General features: G+C 44.0%; 1 protein-coding gene across 3 annotated transcripts in view; it reads right to left on the bottom strand.

Moving 5' to 3' along the window:
- Positions 1-21,359, bottom strand: part of ANKRD52 (ankyrin repeat domain 52) — a 79,950-nt gene that overhangs the window by 26,208 nt on the left and 32,383 nt on the right. For 2 of the 3 annotated variants that reach the window (XM_077328563.1, XM_077328565.1), the window contains exons 7-22: positions 20,037-20,179; positions 16,616-16,828; positions 16,384-16,462; positions 16,017-16,131; positions 15,046-15,128; positions 13,781-13,898; positions 12,838-12,906; positions 11,286-11,426; positions 10,819-10,896; positions 8,028-8,139; positions 7,753-7,824; positions 6,701-6,902; positions 6,483-6,570; positions 2,417-2,534; positions 1,954-2,173; positions 1,233-1,320 (exon numbers count right to left, since the gene is read on the bottom strand). In XM_077328563.1, coding sequence (XP_077184678.1) covers positions 1,233-1,320; positions 1,954-2,173; positions 2,417-2,534; positions 6,483-6,570; positions 6,701-6,902; positions 7,753-7,824; positions 8,028-8,139; positions 10,819-10,896; positions 11,286-11,426; positions 12,838-12,906; positions 13,781-13,898; positions 15,046-15,128; positions 16,017-16,131; positions 16,384-16,462; positions 16,616-16,828; positions 20,037-20,179 — 1,939 coding nt within the window. The remainder of the gene's footprint in view (positions 1-1,232; positions 1,321-1,953; positions 2,174-2,416; positions 2,535-6,482; positions 6,571-6,700; positions 6,903-7,752; positions 7,825-8,027; positions 8,140-10,818; positions 10,897-11,285; positions 11,427-12,837; positions 12,907-13,780; positions 13,899-15,045; positions 15,129-16,016; positions 16,132-16,383; positions 16,463-16,615; positions 16,829-20,036; positions 20,180-21,359) is intronic. The other variant, XM_077328564.1, reaches the window with a different exon arrangement.

The raw sequence follows: 21,359 nt of genomic DNA, 5'->3' as shown, positions 1-21,359 counted from the left end.
ATGTTAACAGCTTGGGAATCATATTGGATCTTTGCCTCCTGTTAGAGAAACAGGTGTCCATGCCTGTGAAAAATGTTTTTTCCCCACATTCATTTAGTTATTTGCTAAATATAGCAAATATCCATATTTGCTAATGCATGATCTGTTTCAGTATTGATCTGTTTCAGTAAACCCAATACTAGATTACTGTAACACGCTCCACAGGGGACTACTCTTGGAGACAATCCAGACATAATGTTATTAAACACTAGCTGCCAGGAACGTATTACTCCTATTTTGAGATCTCTTCACTGGCTGCCTATTTGTTTCCAATATGGTGCATACTTTAAAGCCTTTTGATACTCAGGGACTACAAACCTGAAGGGCTACCTTTCCATGTATGTCCACATGTAGCAGATATTGTTTTTTTCAGCAAGGCCCAATGTCAATGCCCCTTCTAAGGCTTGAGCCTGGGTTTTCCAGTGGCTGCCCCATACTTATAGAAAAGTTTTCCAAAAAAACCCAGAGAGCTTCTGGGGCAGGTGGAGCCTGGGCAAAGGGGGATTATCCTACTATTAGTGCATAAGGTGTTTTAATGTGTTTTATAGTTGTAATTTCAATGTTTAGTTGTTTCTATACTGTGGTTACTTGCTTGGATCCTGAGTTATCCTACAGAAAAGAGCGCATGAATGAATTTAAAAAAAATTACAAATGTCTCAGGGCAGGACAAAGGAAATGTAAATGATGCCAGTAGAGCATTCTGCTACAAAGAACTTTCCTTGCATAGTTTGCTAATTGCCACAACTGACTCATCATTTTGCTGGTGGCGAGAAGAGTTGCATATGCCCTCTAGTGGGTTGCATGAAGACTACATTATTATCCGCCGCTCCCAGCAAGCTGGTTTGCGGAGGGTTACAACATTCTACATGACTCTCCAAATGAAAACCTGCTTTTATACTCCGAGCCAAAGAGCTGTAGGAACTGATAGGATTTCCAACTACAAATATTCTCAGCCCATCAGTAGACCAAAATTTTCAGGCTTCTGCATCTAAGAGTCTTAGACATGGCTTTTCAAAATCATTGACATTGAAGCCTTGCTTCAAAAGAACAGAATTAGTTGGGGTGATTTCTGTAAAAAGCACATACCCCAGGGTCTCACTACCAGAGCAGAAGTCCACCTTTGTTTCTCCTCTCCACCCATTAATCCCATCTACGACACTCCCACCATACTTCAGGGGCCAACTGTTACTTACACTGCACAGTGCAATGGAGTAAAGGGGTTTCCTTCTAGGTATGCAAATGGATTGTGTTCAAGTAACAATTCAAGACAATCTTCATGCCCTGGCAAGGAAAGAGAAGAGGCAGCAAAAATGATTAGATCACCCTCTAGCTTCATGAAATTAAATACCAGCAAAATCAAGATCACCCATCTGGTCGCTTTTCAAGTTCTAGAGAATTCTTCTGATAGCAACAAAAAAGCATATACTGGGATTTGGTAGCCAGGATTTTCTGCATTTCGTGCTAATGACAGAAGCTGTAACAATCTGCCTGTCGCTTTGAGGAGGCCTTATTCAGTAGCTACTCTGTTCTCCATACCCAGAATTAGGATACACTGTGCCAAATTGCGTAAATCTGGATGATTCATTTTGACAACATGTTTCTTAGCATTCCTGGAATTTGGAGCTTTAGAGAAAGGAGCAAGTTGAGTGAAGGACAGCAGAAAGGAAAAAATGGGGAAAGCAATGTCATGGGGAGGTAAAGACTAACTTAAACGGAAAGATTCCTCAAGGACAGAACGTTTCATAGCCACTGTCCTGAGCACTAAGAAGTGTCATTTTGCTGCATCATCTCATACTACAGCTTGCTACTTGGTTAAGCCAGGGCCTCACTAAGCACACCAATCCACTTGGACGGGCTCACGATATGCCATGAGAAAGGATCCCGGAAATCATACACAGCCCTCTGAATTCTTACCGCTGTACGAAGCCCAGTGCATTGGTGAGTAGCCACTATAGTCCACCACGGAGTCCAGAGGGTCAGTAGAGAGCGCTGCCTGCAGCAAGGTCCTCAGGATTTCAGAATGCCCACACACCGAGGCAAAATGGATCGGGGTCCGGCCCTTGAAATCCCGACACAATACAAAGGCATCATGGTCCAGCAGTGCTGCAAGGCAGTCTTCACAGCCAGTAACAGCCTGGGAGCAGCAAAGAACAGCAACTAATGAGAGAATGTGCCCAGCACAAATACTATTGTGACAGTACCTGTGTAGGCAGGCGTTTCCCTTTGATGGAATGCCCTTTGGAAGGTGAGGTCAGTATATCAGCCCAAGGTTTCAAATGTACGATGCCAGTTTTTAAGCTTTTATCATAGTGGCTGAAGATCCACACAGCCAGCTCTCTTGGTGACCTGTGAATCTCCAAGCAATACTTCTACTCACCCCCCGGTGCAGTGCAGTCCTGCCTCTCCTGTCTGCTGCATCCACTGTGGACCCCTTCTCTAGTAAGAGGTGTACACAATCTACATGGCCGTTCATGATTGCCAACATCAATGGGGTTCTGTTAAGAAAGTGAGAATCCCTCAGTAATAGCAAAACCAAACATTCACGCAGTAAGACTGATTCACCCGTTTTAGTGGGCTTCTAAACTTCCAATGCTAGGAAGGTGCTGAGACAGCGCCTTAAGAGCTGAAATCAGAAGAATGAAATGCAGGTCTGCCTTGGAGTTGAAATCAAGGAATTAGACGATGCTTAATGGTCACAATGGGAATTGCTGCAAATCCAGAAACTGTATTATAATCCTAACTCTACAGGATATTTAGCAGGAATTACAATGCCAATCCCCCTTCAAGGATCGCTGCCTTGTTGTGGCAAGGGGGCTTGCGTAGTTCAGTGAAGCTATGAGCTATGCCGTGCAGGGCCACCCAAGACGGACAGGTCATAGCTGAGAGCTCTGACAAAAGGTGATCCACTGGAGAAGGCAATGGCAAACCACTCCAGTATCTTTGCCATGAAAACTCTATGGACAGTTCCAATAGGCATAACGATATGACGCTGGAAGATGAGCCCCTCAGGTCGGAAGGTGTCCAATATGCTACTGGGGATGAGCAGACGGCTAGTACGAGTAGCGCCAGAATGAATGAAGCGGCTGGGCCAAAGCCGAAAGGACGCTCAGTTGTGGAAGTAACTGGTGGCGAAAAGACAGTCCGATGCTGTAAAGATTTTTATTCCATAGGAACCTGGAACGTCAGATCCATGAATCAAGGCAAGCTGGACGTGGTTAAACAAGAAATGAGAAGACTGAACATCGACATTTTAGGAATCAGTGAACTAAAATGGACAGGAATGGGTGAATTTAATTCAGATGACCATCAGGTATACTACTGTGGACAAGAATCTCGCAGAAGAAATGGAGTAGCATTCATAATCAATAAGAGAATAGGAAAAGCAGTCTTGGGATACAATCCCCAAAATGACAGAATGATCTCAGTTCGAATCCAAGGCAAACCATTCAACATCACAGTGATCCAGGTCTACGCCCCAACCACTGCTGCTGAAGAGGATGAAGTTGATCAGTTCTATGAAGCCCTACAACACCTTCTAGAAGCAACGCCCAAAAATGATGTGCTTATCATCATGGGGGATTGGAATGCTAAAGTAGGAAGCCAAAAGATAACCGGGATAACAGGCAAGTTTGGCCTTGGAGTACAAAATGAAGCAGGGCACAGGCTGGTAGAATTTTGTCAAGAGAATACAATGGTCATAGCAAACACTCTTTTCCAGCAACCCAAGAGACGACTCTACACATGGACATCACCAGATGGTCAACACAGAAATCAGATTGACTATGTGCTCTGCAGCCAAAGATGGAAAAGTTCTATCCAGTCAATAAAAACAAGACCAGGAGCTGATTGTGGTTCAGATCATGAGCTTCTTGTTGCAAAATTTAGGCTTAAATTGAAGAAAGTAGGGAAAAGCACTAGGCCACTCAGGTATGAACTAAATCATATCCCTGACGAATACACAGTGGAGGTGACAAATAGATTTAAGGAATTAGATCTGATAGACAGAGTGCCTGAAGAACTATGGACGGAGGTTCGCAACATTGTACAAGAGGTAGCAACTAAAACCATCCCAAAGAAAAAGAAATGCAAGAAATCAAAATGGCTGTCTGAGGAAGCTTTACAAATAGCTAAAGAGAGAAGGGAAGTGAAAGGCAAGGGAGAAAGAGAAAGATACACCCAATTGAATGCAGAATTCCAGAGAAAAGCTAGAAGAGATAAGAATGCCTTCTTAAATGAACAGTGCAAACAAATAGAAGAAAACAATAGAATGGGGAGGACCAGAGATCTTTTCAAGAAAATTGGAGATATGAAGAGAACGTTTCATGCAAAGATGGGTATGATAAGGGACCAAAATGGTAGGGACCTCACAGAAGCAGAAGAGATCAAACAAAGGTGGCAAAATTATACAGAAGAACTATACAAGAGCGAGCTTAACATCCCTGATGACCACAGTGGGGTAGTTACTGACCTGGAGCCAGACATCCTGGAATGTGAAGTCAAATGGGCCTTAGGAAGTCTGAGCAACAATAAAGCTAGTGGTAGTGACAGCATTCCAGTTGAACTATTCAAAATCTTAAAGGACGATGCAGTAAAAGTGCTACACTCAATATGCCAGCAAATTTGGAAAACTCAACAATGGCCACAGGATTGGAAAAGGTCAGTTTACATTCCAATCCCAAAGAAGGGCAATGCCAAAGAATGTTCAAACTACCGCACCATCGCACTAATTTCTCATGCTAGCAAAGTTATGCTCAAAATCCTACAAGCTAGGCTCCAGCAATATGTGGACCGAGAACTTCCAGAAGTACAGGCAGGATTTCGAAGAGGCAGAGGAACTAGAGATCAAATTGCCAACATATGCTGGATCATGGAGAAAGCTAGGGAGTACCAGAAGAACGTCTACTTCTGCTTCATTGACTATGCTAAAGCCTTTGATTGTGTGGAGCACAACAAATTGTGGCAAGTTCTTAAAGAGATGGGAATACCAGAGCATCTTATTTGTCTCTTGAGAAATTTATATGCAGGTCAAGAAGCAACAGTGAGAACTGAACATGGAATCACTGACTGGTTCAAAATTGAGAAAGGAGTTCGGCAAGGCTGTATACTGTCGCCTTGCCTATTTAACTTGTATGCAGAGCACATCATGAGAAATGCGGGATTAGAGGAGTCACAAATTGGGATCAAGATTGCAGGGAGAAATATCAACAACCTCAGATATGCAGATGATACCACTCTAATGGCAGAAAGTGAAGAGGAACTAAAGAGCCTGTTGATGCGGGTGAAGGAGGAGAGTGCCAAAGTTGGCTTGAAACTCAACATCAAGAAAACAAAGATCATGGCATCCGGCCCTCTCAATTCCTGGCAAATAGAAGGGGAAGAAATGGAGATAGTGACAGATTTTATTTTCCTGGGCTCCAAGATCACTGCAGATGGGGACTGCAGCAAAGAAATTAAAAGACGCTTGCTCCTGGGGAGGAAAGCTATGGCAAATCTAGACAGCATCCTAAAAAGCAGAGACATCACCCTGCCAACAAAAGTGCGTTTAGTCAAGGCTATGGTCTTCCCAGTTGCAATGTATGGCTGCGAAAGTTGGACCATAAGGAAGGCCGAGCGTCAAAGAATTGAGGCTTTTGAACTCTGGTGCTGGAGAAGACTCTTGCGAGTCCCTTGGACTGCAAGGCGAACAAACCAGTCAGTCCTAGAGGAGATCAGCCCTGACTGCTCTTTAGAAGGCCAGATCCTGAAGATGAAACTCAAATATTTTGGCCACCTCATGAGAAGGAAGGACTCCCTGGAGAAGAGCCTAATGCTGGGAGAGATCGAGGGCAAAAGAAGAAGGGGACGACAGAGAATGAGGTGGATGGATGGAGTCACTGAAGCAGTAGGTGCAAACTTAAATGGACTCCGGGGAATGGTAGAGGACAGGAAGGCCTGGAGGATCATTGTCCATGGGGTCGCGATGGGTCGGACACGACTTCGCACATAACAACAACACAATGCCAAGTTGCTATCATCAACTCTCGGACGTTGATGAAAATAAAGTACTGGAACATCTGACTTAGGATGAGAAAACTCATCAACACAATCTAAAAGGGGTTTACCCTTGTTTATTCCATAGGCATTTTATTCAGGATAAGGCTCTCCTGTAGGTGTATGCTTCATGAACTGTAAGTAGGAATGTATAAACTTGGAACTAAACAAAAAAGCTGTTTCCTGAAGTCACTCGCAGTTTGCACTAAATAAACCTCAGTTCTGCTAATGTGTACCATATTCTGCTATGTTACTATGGAGTTAAAGCACAGACACAGCACTATTTGTCACTTATTCAGTAGTCTGGGATCCTTAAAAACAAAAAGCTGTTATCATTCCTGCCTAATATCAGGAACAGAAGAACCTCCACCCTAAATACAGGGAGACTAGGATAGAATCTAATAGAAACTCACTGCCCATGAATGTCCATGACATCTGTGATGTCGACTCTCTCCCCGCTGTCAATAAGAAGATGCAAGGAATCGGTGTTCCCGTAGGCAGCTGTAGGTAATGTAAGAAGAAGAATTAAGAGACTAAGCACGGAACTTCTCTCTTCTCCCCCCACTTTCTTAAGCTGCCATTTCTCCAAGGAGTCAGGGGGCTCAGGATTCAGGAATTGTCCTGCTCCCACCTGCAGCATGTAGGGGTGTCCACTTCTTTTTTTTCTCCTTCACAAGGGCAGAAGCACCATGGCTGGTGAGCACCTCCACGCACTCCGTAGAGCCCCTCTCCGTGGCAAGATACAAAGCTGTCCGCCCTTTGTGGTCCCGCACATCCAGGTTCACCAGGGTTTCGGCAAGTGTCTTCAGGGCTTCACAGTGACCATTATAGGCCTAGAAGCAGCCCCCCCAAAAAAAACAATAGTTTGCAAGGGTCTCAAAGCCTTTGACAGACTGCTAATCCCCATTCTGCATTGAAACTAAACCCAAATACATGCAACTGAAATGAACCCACATTCTTCTCTTGATTTCTGCCTGCCTTAGTTGTCTTCTTTATCTTAACAGACAGACTGCAAACACCTGAGCTAGGAAGCTCACTTCTTGTACTCTATAAAGGGTCATGCACATGGATGGTGCAATAACAACCCCCCCTCCAGTTTTCTTCTTTGTTTGTCTACAAGATTAAATATGGAGGACTGAACAGATGTGCTTGCGCCCTGATTCCAGGTTCTCTTCTCACTATTCCAGAACAATGCTGGCACTCAAAAGGTAATCACTGCAGTTCTACCAACAAGCTTATTCTTCACAATCTGTTTCACTTAAGAATCCTGGTAAGGGCCTGGAGGAGGAGCTGGTCTCATGGCTTAAGTGTCCCTCAGAGCTTAATACCCACTCAGGGGAGCTGTCTTGCCTCTGAGTGCCTCTTCCTCCAACCAGCTTGCCTGTCTGTCCAGGGGCCAGCCAATTGCCTTCTGTCCCCCAACCGTAACCACCCCCTCCTCCTGCCACTTCCCTCTGAAGCCTGGAGGCTGTGAAGCCCTGCCACGTGAGAGCTGCCCCTGCTGGTGAATTCCATAACAGCTACCTGAAGCCTTTCCAGGTCCTGGGGGGAAGGAGAGGCCATCCACAGAGTTCTTCCACCCCACCCAATCTAGCGCCTGTTGTATTCCCAAATGCGGACTTGGTCCCTAGTACAACAAGAATTCAGAATGCTACAAAAGCCAAGCTCATGACAAACACTTACAGCTAAGTGCAAAGGGCTGACTGGAATGGTGCTTTCCACATCGTCCAGGCAGTTAAAAGACATTTCCAGGAGCTACGGTAAAAGAAGGCACAATATCTGTTCCCAGCCATACAGATACTCCAGCTCCTCTTGCATTTATATCTACTTAAAGCAACAGTGTCAATGTGCTTGAGTAAAGACTCAAGAAAAAGACAGACCGGAGTTCAGAGCCAGAAAGTTCATGCAAAACTGCATTCCTTAATAGTACCTTCAAAGAAGTGACCACTTTGACTTACCAGTTCTAGGTTCTGTCTGTTGCCATAGGCAGCTGCATAATGGACAGCGGTATAGCCCTGCTTGTCCCGGAGAGATGGGTCAGCACCATTATCCAATAAGAACTCTAAACAACTGAAACAATAAGATTAGATAATGGAATAAGACAGGTGTGTTTTTAGAAGGACACAAAGCTTCTGTGCAAACCTAGATGTTGGCTCTGTTATGAAAATGCCACACAATGGCATCATGAAAGAAGCCACGCCTCTCTGCAAAATCAGGGAGTTCCTCTGGCCAACCCTATCTATTCCAATAGAATAAGGAAAATGATATTCAGAAGTAAGTCTCAATAAAACACTCCTTTCAGCCACAATTAACTGAGCTGAGAGGAGGACATCAAAATGCTGGACTCTGCACGAGAGTCTCTTTTCATCAGCAGATTAGAGGGTTATCTGTGGGAAGGTTACTCCTCCCACCCTGCTTTGCAGACAGATCTGTGATGAAAATCTTGTAGAATCATTCAATTTCTGGTGGAAGGTGGATCCCTTCATGTCATCCATCAGGGCAGAAAAAAATCTGAATGTTACTTAAGGAATATCTAAACAGAACATGATGTTCCAAGTTATGTATGTACAGCATACTACTTTTTTGATGTTCTTACTTTACAAGGATAAAGTCAGGAACCTGGCCACAACCTGATTAGGGAAGTATAGGCTCCACTTCTGTGATGAAAAGAAACCTGCCTGGTAAGTCGTCTTCAGTTGGGTGAAGAGGGTACCTTTGTAGGACAAAAAATATGCCATCCCAGGCAGGAAAAGCCTAAGGCACTTCTGGGGAAAGAGCCTGCTGGACCATCCATCTGCTAAATGTAGCTTCAGAATAAATTTCTAGCTTGTAGTATCTTAATAAACATAGAAGATGTGGCCCAAGTAGAAGCCCTACAACTCCTTGTAATGTATACTTTGAAAGATGATGGACTATTCCTTCCTATGAAGAGAAAACAGAGTTCTGATAGTGTTCTGGCTGAGGCCATGGCAACCTCCTCAGAGAAGACCTAGAAAGGATGGCACCATGGAACTTTCTTATCCAACCTGGTAGAAGATATGCTCCAGCTGCTTTGGAGGGATTCCAGGTGGACTAAGGCTTAACAGCGGATAAGACAGGACTTCTCTTGATGGGCTAGGAATTTGCAATTTTTTTTGTGAGGACCTGCTGTTTTCATTGCTGGCTGGCAGGAGAGGGCTGGAGAAAATTGTCTTAGTAGTGATTTCTTGTAGGCAAAGTTGTATAACCACTTGTGGGGTTGAGGAGTATGCTATACTGGTAATGTAGCTGGTTATATGAGAGCCAGAACTATGGCTTGTGATGGTAATAAATGGGAATACGAAGGTAGGCTGACACTGAAAAATGGTTGTCAAGTTCTTCAATCTGAACTTCCTTATCCTCTCTAGGTTCTTCAGATCTAGGATTGGCCAATCTATTTTCTTTGGGCCCAACAGAGCAGGTGCCTAAGAATCTATACACATGAGGCACCTGTATTACTGTCAGAATATTGATGACTATCACTTCAAAAATTATCCAGTGTTTCTCTGGTTGGAGAGGTAATAAATCTCTCCATAGTTTAGTGAGCTATCTTACTCTTCTAACTGTACTAGAACACCTGCAGCACACATCATTCTGTGATGGACCTGTTCCATGCAGGATAGTACCTCTGCAGGTGCATCACTATTGGAGGCTGTGTGCCATGCCTATGGACTTCTGTCTGATTCTGAATCTAGTCTGTGCCAGCCTGGGAGATGTGGTGGTGGGTCTCTTCTCTGTGAGCTAGTGATACAAAGTCTACTGAATGGCTGCCCACTTCAACAGAATGATTGGCTGGATCCAAACAAAGGGAAGAGGAGAGCAAAGCTGCTAGAGCTATATCCTGCTGGTCTGAAAGAGCTCCATCAAGGCTATTTGAATATGGCCACTTCCATGGTGTCTCCCTACTCCACTGGCTCCATGAGGCAAGCCTATGTGCACCTATAAAAGCCACGTGGGCTTCAGCAACATCTGAAACAAGCCACGCAGCAGCTGAAAGGATCTTTTCTGTGTCTTTTTAGTTATAATCTCGGATTTGTTTTGCAGGTGGACAAGGAGTGCATCTCTGAAAACATTCTCTTCCCACCAGAAACAGAAAGACTACAAGACACTCAGCTCTGCCCAGCTTGAGGAGTAGGATGGGAAGAGTAACACTCACAAGGATATCCTTCTTCACTGAGGGAATACTCAACTTTTCCCTGCACTACTAGTATCTTCCATACACTGAAACAAATGTGTAATAATGGTTTGATTGCTTATTTATTCATTCTATTTTTAGCCCGTCTCTTTCGAACACCTCGAGGCGAGTTACATCAGACATGAAATCCAGTAAAACCCCCTACCCAATAAAACACAAAACTCCAGCAACAAGATGGCTAAAAACTGCCTCTACCCACAGTCAATCCCCAAGGGAGGTTGTAAGATGGTACCGTATTGTTTTTACTCCCTTTTCCATGCCAGATGGACATTTAGGGCACTTTGCAAAAACCCGTTAAGCAGTTTCAGTAAGAGGAAAGGAAATCATACATCAACAGTGGGGGGTCATCGAAATGCAGAGAGAGCCACAGACAGCCAAATTTCCAAAGTAGGTCCCTAACTACAGCCAAGCTTTGTACTGTCCCAGGTGCTTAAACTCATTCTGGCCCTGCAGATGAGAACAGGAATATGGCCGAAGCAATAGCTGAACCCCCTAAAATTGACCCCTCTCCCCCCACAAATGGATGAGGGACTCACAAGATTGCCTCCTTCAGTCGTGACTCCTTCAGTGGCTCCTCATCAGTGTCGTGGCTGTTTCCTGAATGACTCTCAGCTCTGCAAGAGAAGAGACCTAGGTTAGTTTTGCTGAGATGGTCAGAGGAAGAGATGCAAAAGATGGGATAGCCTGGTCTATCCTGAAACCAGGGAGCAACTCCAGAGACCCAAACAATTATAATTTTACAGAACTGGCCCTGTCTTGTTAAGGTGGAGCTTGATTTATAGATTTTTAAGCCTCTGGGCAGATAATGCCACGATCACTATAAATTCGGACCCCAGTTGGAACCCTCCCTTTCTAAACAACTGTTACATAAGAATAATGTAAGAGCTTTAGATTCAGTACCCCTAAACCTAGGTGCCAAAAGGCAAGCTATTCTTATCACAGGTTTTTCTGGGCAGAAAAGTTGTAGCCAACAGTTGCCACAACAGGCAAATCTCTCTCCTACCTCCTGTAAGTGTCTGAAGCAGCAGCATAATGTAAGGGTGTGCAGCCTTTACAGTCAGCTTCGTTAATACTGGCTCCAGCAGTGACTAGCGTCACCGTACACTGATAGCTGCCGTTGGCGGCTGCGTAGTGCAAAGGAGTCCTGGATGAGAAAAGAGAAGGAAAAGGAAGCTGGAAGCATCACTTATCGAGAAGCTCGGATGCAAGAAGCCATCCACATCAATGCTCTCCATCAGAACCCTGAGTCAATTCAGCAACCTAACCCTGGGCTGGACCAACGCAAGGCCCAAGTTAAGGCAGCAATCACAGGTAGTCTGAGCTGAAAGGATGGAAAGTCTGAATCACATCTATCATTATTTTTTTATTTATTATTGCTAACAAATAATTAACTTTATTATTTCATTTATTTATTACATTTGGGTACCGCCCTCCCCTAAGGCTCAGGGCGGTTCACATAGAATGTAAACAGAACAATACATCAAACTCAGTGACTATAATGAATGAAAGGTAACAGTAATAATAACAATGAACAGAGAAAATAACATCCTAAAGCAGTGGTCTTCAACCTTTATTAGGCTGGGGACCGGCAGGGCATCGGGTCGCGCCCGCAGGGACCGCGCCCGTGCGGGCCACGCCCATGCTTCGGGCCGCGCCCGCGAGCCGCGCCCGCGGATCGGGCCGCGCCCGGCCGCACCCGCGGGCCGCACCCACGGATCGGGCCGCGGCCATGGGCCGCGGCCACGGGCCGCGCCCGCAGATCGGGCCGAGCGGGCGCGGCCTGCACGGGCGCGGCCCGGCCCTGATTCCCTGCCCGCCCTCCCGCAGTAAGTAGCTTCCAGGGCCGCAAGCTTGCGGCCTGGGAAGTTTTTTACTGCGGAGGGGGGGCGGGGAGAGGGAGCCGCGGCCCGGCGCCATGGCCTTTGCGGCCCGGCGCCGGGCCGCGGCCCGCAGGTTGGGGACCACTGTCCTAAAGTATTGAACAATCTAAAAGACCCATGATTGGTCAGATCTCTCACATGGGTACAAGGGAGGGAAGTTCAGGGGCCCAGTAGATGTCATTTAGTTTCGGTCAACCTCAACCAAATGCCTGGTGGAGGAGCTCCCTTTTGGAGGCCCTGCAGAACTGTTTTAGTTCCATTAGGGCTCTGGTCTCCTCTGGGATGTTGTTCCACTAGGTGGGGGCCAGGACGGAGAAGGCTCTGGCCCTGGTTGAGGTCAAGCGGACTTCCTTGGTGCCAGGGAATTATCAAATTACACAGTTAACAACAACATTCCACAAATACCATTTTACACTTCCATGATAGAGGCAGGATCTGACTCTAGATCTCATCATATACAAAGCCAGCGCTGCACTTGTTGCGCCAATGACTCTGGCTATGCACTGTGCTCCAACAAAGACTGAGAATCCCCTTCAGTGGGACAGACATATTGGTGTAAAGAAGCAGAATTCACATTCTGAAAACAGCCCTATGCTAACATGACAATTTTCAGAATCGCTATCCCACAGACCTTCCTTGCCTTCCAACAACAAGTACACTGTGTCAAAAGTTTACCTTCCAAACTTATCTCTCCTCCTCAAGTCAGCTCCGCTGCTCAACAGCAAGTTAAGACATTCAACGTTCCTACAAAGGAAACCAAAGGGAATGTAGTCACAACCTGAAGAAACAAGGAACAACTGTAGGGCACAACAGAGAACGATTGGTCCCCTTGAATGCATGGTTGATTTAAAATGGCAGCACTCGGTAGCCTGAGTACACTTGTACCTGAATGCAAGGAGTCTTATAATTCTGTGCACTTTATAAATTTATCAATTTCTGGTTTGCTGCCATAAATTTGTTTGTGGGTGGGACCCGTTACTATACCACAGGAAACAGCACGTACAAATATATTTATATGGTCACAGACCAGAATGCAGACAAAACTTTAAAACCTTTACACAGGAAATAGCTATGACCTCAAAGCATGCTTCCTAAATACATTATACTGTTATGGGAAACCCTTATCAATAAAGACAAAACCCCTGCTGCCTACAGCAGCTAGAGAAAATGGCTACGCAAAGGAAATTTTCCACCCCAATTTGACAGATAAGAGAATTAAAAACAGTTTTAATAACTAAAGTTAAAGGTATCCCCTGTGCAAGCACCGAGTCATGTCTGACCCTTGGGGTGACGCCCTCTTGGGTTTTCATGGCAGACTCAATACAGGGTGGTTTGCCATTCCCTTCCCCAGTCATTACCGTTTTAGTCTTAATAATAACTAGTGATAGTCTAATATTCATTCTAAACCAGTTGTAATCAGAACCACACCAATTTGATCACAATGCTACTTGGGCGCTCTGCCAGTAACCAAGTTATTGCTGAATCTAGAGAATCAGGTCTTGTTAAATAGAAATGGACAATATTTACTGAACTTCAAGTAGCTTATGGAGTAGGAAATAAGCCAAATGAGACGCACACTCTTTAGGGAACTTCACCCCCCGGAAGCAGCAGCACTCACCCTCCGGAAGCAGCAGCATGGAGGCAGGTCCTCCCGAGGTTATCTGGCGTATTGATATCAAAGCCTGCAGACAGCACATGCTCATTGCTAAGTGAGGAGACGATGCTGTACAACTGACCTATGAGGGGAGGAGACAGCAAGGAGAAAGATTTGGGTAAAATTATTTGTTTACTGTAAATCCAAAAGAAGATTGATCCCATGGAAAGTCTACTGCTTGCAAATGGAATCCATATTCCTGAAAACCTCAGGGAAGTACTTTTCTCATAGGCACCCTCACCCCCTCACCCCTCCGGTTGCTAGCCTTCACCGTTATGGAGATCACATTCAGACAAATAGTATCTGAAAGAGGTTCAAATGTTCTGTGAGTGAGCTTTCTGTGCCATGTCATCTGTTACAATGTACCCCAGAATAAAAAAATGAATATTGCCCTTCATTTACTCAGTTCCTACTAGATGGTTCCTTACCAAGATTTTTGCAATTTTACAAAGCCCGCACAATCTCAAGAAGAAAGTGTACACAAATTGGTGCAAAATGAACCACTGTACACGTGCCTTGCTGATTATCATTTATCTGTTTTCTTTGTACATGGGTGTCCTTGGACACAGATTAAGAACAATCCTAGTATTAGACAAGGAGCACGTATTAACTTCAATTTGGCTTCAATACCAAATACTCCCCCCTACCATATACACTGCCTCTGAGAGCTGGATAAGCAAGGACCCAGTTTCCTTAATATCTTGCCGAGGTTGCTCTGTGATGCCCCTTGGTGTGAAGGCGGGGAGGTATGTCTATACCCTTCTACTTGGGTTTTACACTTTCTGTGAAAAGTGTAGACTATAAGGAGCAGAAAGTAAATAAATAAATAAATGCAGGTGTTAACTAAAGAAAATTCAACCAACTGCCTAATACTTCTGTCTATCCTTCACCCCTGACCTGGATGACCCAGGTTAGCCCAAATCTTGGCATATTGTGGAAGCTAGGCAGGGCCAGGCCTAGCTAGTCTTTGGATAAGAGACCACTAGAGCAGTCTTGGGTTGCTACACAGAGGCAAGAAATAGCAAACTGCCTCTGTCTGTCTCTTGCCTTGAAAACCCTATGGGATCCCCATAAATTGGCTGCAACTTGGCAGCACAGTCCACTAGTATTACCAGATATCCTTCAAGCCTTCCTGGCAGCCTGTACTGGATTCAGGGACACACATCGGAAAGGATCATGAGTCCTTATGACCACTTAAAAAGATAATGAAGAGCATGGCAACTAAGTACCTGAGGAAAGTAGCTTACGACAACAGTCTGAGAATCCAAAGAGAACAGCTAAGTGCAAGGGGAACATGTCATGGATCCCACGCCTGGAAAAATATGGGAAATAAATGTGATTGGACCACACACAAGCAGCACACAATAGCAATGCAGTAAGCATGACTCTCAGCACACCCAGAAGTGACTGAAGTGTATCAGCTACTACACTGTTACTCTTTTGGTCAGGCATTCGAGATCTGGGAAAGGATCACACCCAAATTATTGTCCCAAATTCACAATTGCTACTCCGCATAAGCATACCTACAGAAGATGCAAGTAACGCAAGCCCTTTCTACCGCTCCTCAGCCTAACTACCATTATGTGTACAAGACAGCAGTTGCTTTACATGAGAAGCAAAACCACCCTGTTGGCTCCTGGCTTAGAGAGCTTTTCAGATCAAGTGAGAAAAGGACACAACTGATTTAATCACCGTCATAGGAACAAGGAATGCACCTTGTTGTGCACTCTTAAGAATGAGGTTAAAGATCAATATTCTTAACCTTGGTCATAGACAGAAAGTGTCACAATAACTGTATCTTGGTCAGTTTATGATGACTGAATTGTATATTATTAGGTCAGGAGCCATGTTGCAATGTTATTAGTTTGACCACTAAGGATGGTCAGTTTAGGGCTGAAACACATTTGGTCAGGGTCAATATTTGTCACTTTTGCATAATTACAGATTGACAATGTTAACTGAGGTTATTGTAAGCACTAATGTCTGTATTTAAACAATGATAAAATAAATACATGTTTTTTAATATGTTTTGTTAATTTTTAAATTGACAGACCTGTATGTTTATGCTTCTTTATTATTTATTATTTGGCCTGTATGCTTATGCTTCCTTAACCTTCTGCGAATCACTCCATTATAAGTGCTCTTAAACACCCCCCCCCCAATGTCCTCTCTCCTCCCAGGAGACCCCACCTTTCCTCACCTTGCAGTATCAGCACCATTCGTCATCAAAGTACTAATTAGCAGCTCATGGCCGTATCTAGCAGCAACATGGAGGGGGGTATTGCCATATTTGTCAGCGCAGTCAATCTCACTGCCTAGAAAGCAAAATCCATAAGCAACTTTGACTTTCAGATATGATCAGAAGCACATCTTGGTCTGACAAGGAAAAGAATTGAAGAAACCAGCTATACCAAGAGTTGGAACCCAAACATACCCATTTGTATATTAAATGTCTGCATGGACAAACAAGATGCCTCTATGGCTTAAAAACAAAAAGCTGCAAAGCAAATCAGAGAAAGAAAGTAACATCACAAGGTATCAACCATAGGAGCACTGGCTCTGCTTACCATTTTGTATGAGAATCTGAGAGCGTGTAAACCGTCCATGAATGGCAGCCATGTGCAAAGGACTCTTCCCTTCTTTACTCTGCAAAGATAAAGGCAAATCAGGGAGTGAATATTATCGCCCCACCAAGAATACGAACTTCACTTCGCTCTGACCATCCACAGGCATTTAAAAATAATCCTTGGTTTTCCACCACCTTCATCTAAAGCCCGTACACAGCTTTACTGGCCATACCTGAAAGTTCACATCGGCTCCATTGTTGACGAGAAGTTCCAGGCACAGGGCCCCATTGGTAGAGACAGCAGCAAAGTGCAAGGGGGTGAAGCCCTTCTCATTGGGCTGATTGACGTTGGCGCCGTAGTTGACCAGTTCATTGGCCACAGCATCCTGACCCATGTAACAGGCAATGTGAAGTGCAGTGTTGCCGAAAGAATTTGGTTCATCAATCTAGAAGGACAAACATGTGAATGTGCCATATCTGGTAGTGTGCAGAGTTCTTGGCCAGAAACAATTACCCCAATGCTGTTCTGGTCATGACTACAAGTACTCTTGTAATTGTAGTCATTGTGTAACCCAACCGCTCACATGGACAGCTCCCCAGCTAATGTATACACCTAGAGAGACTGTGGGAGAGAATGTAAATTTCAATTCTCGACTTCGCTGTATTGGCAGAAGAAAGGCACCTTATTTAAAGTTTTAGGAAACCGTGTGAAGCTCAACAGTTCTAAGAGAGTGCATGGCTAGGAGATCTGTTCTCTCTCAGCCTCCCCTCCCTCACAGGGTGTCTGTTGTGGGGAGTGGAAAAGGAAGGCGATCGGAAGCCGCTTGGAGACTCCTGGTGGAGAAAAGCGGCATATAAAAACCAACTCTTCTTCTATATTTCTTGATAATGGCAAGCTATTCGTTTTTAATGTGTGATGAATTTGTACTGTGTTAATCACCACCGAGAATTGCCTTGAGTCCCTCGTGCGAGAAAAATGGGCACAAATATCTTAATGTTTTAAAAATGGATTGCCTCTGAGAGCAAAATTCCAGAAATACAACATATGTATGGTGCGCTTAAAAAAAATATCAGATTCTCTCCTGTGACACTTTAACAAAATTTAGATTACAAGCTCCCTGCAGAAGGGAGAGCCTGGCTTTTTAAAGAGCGTATTACAACAGCAACCCTGCAGGACTGGACCAGAAGTCAGCAGCAGGCAGTATACTGGCAAGTCCACAAGTGCCTGAAAGTCAACCCTCCTCCAATGCAGCAAGGAAATTTAACTATCATGGCAAATAGTCTGATAAACCTGTGTATATGTTTACTTTGTTATGGTTTTGCCTCTGTTGCTTTATAAAGCTCTATTTCTACAAGTGGCTTCATATATGGAATTAACAAAACAAAGGTTTTGTATATTGTTGAACTGCATGGAAATCACCTGGTTTTGCTGAACCTCCAGAACTAAGCAGTGTCATTCACACCCCACCCCATCCTTCCAACCAAGCAAAACTTATTCAGCTTCATGATTTGTACTTTGTTTTGATTTTAAGCTCGGGGAAGAATTCAGCATTTTGGTGGTTTGAGGGATGTTAGTTAATTAAGTTTCTCCACACCAAGCAACAGATCCTACCTCAGCACTCCCAGTGAGATCAAACTTTGATGTGTTGAGACACACTGATGACTCCTGGACTGCACATCACAGTAATATTCTTTCCTGCTGTTCAATTTCAGAGGGCCTGACGGGCCCACCAATCCCCGGTTTTAATTTACAAGACTGGATTTTTAAGACTGGTAACTCCTATGACAGGCAATTACTATTACAACCTAGGTTCGCCTCTTTGTTTAAATTAATTAAGACCAATCAAGAAAGATCTCTATATCTAGTTAACATCACTTCAAAAAACTTCAGACTGGCCTTCACCGTTTTGTGATTCCAGACCATGCCACTGGCCTTTCTTATAGGAAGGTTTGCTCAAATAGGGGAAAAAATACGCCCCTGTTCATGTGGTTCCAGAGGATATTCAACATTATGTACTATTCTGCTCTCTTTTCAAAGAACCCAGAACTAAACTTCTATATAAGATCCAAGCAACTTTTCTCTCTTCTTCTTTAGATCTTGAAAAACGCTTATTTCTGTTATCAGATGATGATCACTTTTATAACTAATAGAATAGCACTCTTTGCTCTGGCTGCTACGAAGCTATGAGCCAAGCAAGCAAAGGCTTTGGACACAAATACACAGCAGGTATATCAGCTTCATTAAATCATGTTTTTGGCCTGGTTTCACTTACATCGTTTTATTATAAGAATCTATAAGAATTTCTCTGGCATCTTTGTTTTAATCTGAATTTTGCATTCTATATTGTACATTTGGTACTTATTTTATACTGTTAATGTTTTATATTGTCATGGTCTAGGGCCGTGCATAATAAATTCAATAATGAACTATCTAACATTTAGATCAATATGATTTCAAATAAGCCGTTTTTATCCTCAAACTTTTAGTAACTTTGAAGCTACCTTGCTAAATATATCCTTAACACTATTTCGCTCCCTTACATATTTGAGAAACAGCCTCCTGGGAGGAGACTGTCCGGGGCCCCGTCCATCCAGGTCCACCCAGACTGGCCCTCCTCCTCCAGCTCCCACCCTCCCTCCTTGCCTGCTAGAAGTCTTGTAGCTGTAGCCTCTGTTGTCACCCACGAGGAGAGAGGCAGAGACAGGGCTTTGTGGCCTGCAGGTACGCTCCTGCTGGGAGGGAGCTGGCAGGGGGAGTTTGCAGCCTCCCTGTAGGCCGCAAAGCCCTTTTGCTGCCACCGGGGGGGGGGGAGCTTCCCACTCCATTTAGCCCGGGAGGAGCTCTCGCCACGGTGAGAGTGCTTGCCGGCCCAAAGGGATCCTCCCGCAGCAGTGCCGCCGCCTGGGAAGGGGCCCTTTCAACTCCCTTTAGCCCGCTTTGCAGGCCAAAGGGAGCCGCGGCCACCCTCTCACGCCCTCCTGCCTGCCGCTCCTTTCAAAGCCCATTTTTGGTCCTGAAAAGTACCACAAAGGTTGGATAAAAACAATTATAAAAACAAAAACACCCTACCTAGCATCTTGTGTAAGCTTAACATGCTAACTTCCTTCCTTCATTAAGCGATCTAGCAACTTTACATGGAAATAATGACGCTTAAAATTCCAAGAAGTGTGTAGAGAACCAAATTTGCAAGACACACAATAAAACAAAAATTGGACCCCTTGTATGTAAATAAATCTACTCCCTACCTTCTGGACAAATGCAAATCCAGAAGTTTAATATTCCAAAGCATTTAGGAAAGGTATCACATCCCATAAAAAGAACCTGGTCACATCCACTGGTTTTTACAGATTTTCGAAGTTCTCTCCCGCATCAGGAATATATGATACCAACTGCATCCCCATCCAGTCCCACAAAGCAGATCTACCAAACTATGTCCTATATGCATACATCATGTACTGGTGTCACACCTCTCTCACTATGAAGATGTACATCACAAAGCAACCTCCCAAGTTTCCAGACATTATTTTTTGTATGAGAACACTCATCTGCTAACTTGTCTATAAATATTTACAAGGCACATAACTGAAGATGCCTAAAAGTAGTGGTCAGCTGCACCACAGCGCCCACTGAACCGGTCCTGGCACAAAACTTGCCTCAACTCCAAGCCTCAGCAGGTGTTTCACAACTTCAATCTGGCCACTGGCTGCCGCTGTATGCAGTAGTGTGTAACCCTTCTTGTCCTTGCATGTGACATCTGCTCCTCGGGCCACAAGCAGCTTCAAAACTTCCAAATGCCCTGGAAAGAAAGAGCGCACAGACAAATAAGGAAAACAAAGGGAAGAGGATTGTTACAGCAGATCGATTCTCGTTCAATCAGGCCATTCTATAACTGAAAGCCGCTCTTGTGAACTAATGCCAGATTAATTATTATAATGGTGATCTATTTAAGTCTTCATGATGCCAAGATGTCAATCATACATCCTGTCAATCATACTGTTGTATAGGGGGATGATGGGGAAAACGAAACAGACTGAATTCATGTTATACAGGTTATTATACTGCCTGGTAACCATACCTTTTGTCTATGCTGAAATAATATACTGTAATAAAGCGGAGGTTAAGCTAATGTCAGATATAATGTGCCAATGCCTAAGAATGCTTTGTTTAATAATACGTAAAAGCACAGGTTAAATGGTCTCTATGTCTTCTTTTATTCAAGCTGCATATGCACTTGTATGTATGTCCTGCTTGCTGCATTCTGACAAGTTTCATTCATTTGCATGTCAAGACTCAAAACCTGCAAAAAGAAGCATTATTGCCCCCTGGTTTAAATTCAGCATGGGACCTTGGATGTCTCCTATAAATGGCTATCTTGTACTGACTTGTTTGTCTCTTTATACATACTTTTTAGTAATTAATTGATTTAAGTAATTGTGAATTGTGAATGTCCTATACTGTATATGTATGCAATTGACAGTCCCTTTAAAAATTCTATATAAGGATTTTTCTTTAAGAAACTGAGATCTTCCTGCACTGTATGCACATGACTGCCGTGTTGCTTTGTATTTAAACTTTAAATGGTGACTGTGGTTTGAACGGCATGACCAACTGCCACTGCAAGTTCCTGGAGAGAGAGAACACAGAGTGTTTGCCATTCTATCGCATTCCGCCCACTGGTAAGGATTGTAACCTCTGTTGGGAAGGAATTTAGTGTCACTAGTGAAAGCTGTATTTCCATTATTACTATAGACCTCTCGTAAGTGGTATTATATTCATTATCTTAATTTGTTTTGATACGGATTGTTATATTACACACTGACAAAGTTTACCAGAAAAAGGGTAATTCACCAGGACCCGCTTGGTTGGACTTGTTTGTTATTTTGTTGGAAATTGGCACACTTGTTAGGAGGTTCCCTCATTAAATGGTTTATTGAGCCTGCACGGATTCACTTGGTGTTCACTCATGAGAAATAGCA

This window comes from Paroedura picta, chromosome 3 (assembly GCF_049243985.1).
Source record: "Paroedura picta isolate Pp20150507F chromosome 3, Ppicta_v3.0, whole genome shotgun sequence".
Classification (NCBI taxonomy): domain Eukaryota; kingdom Metazoa; phylum Chordata; class Lepidosauria; order Squamata; family Gekkonidae; genus Paroedura; species Paroedura picta.
The sequence above is the reverse complement of the archived record's forward strand: the minus strand, read 5'-3'. Positions and strand labels throughout refer to the sequence as shown.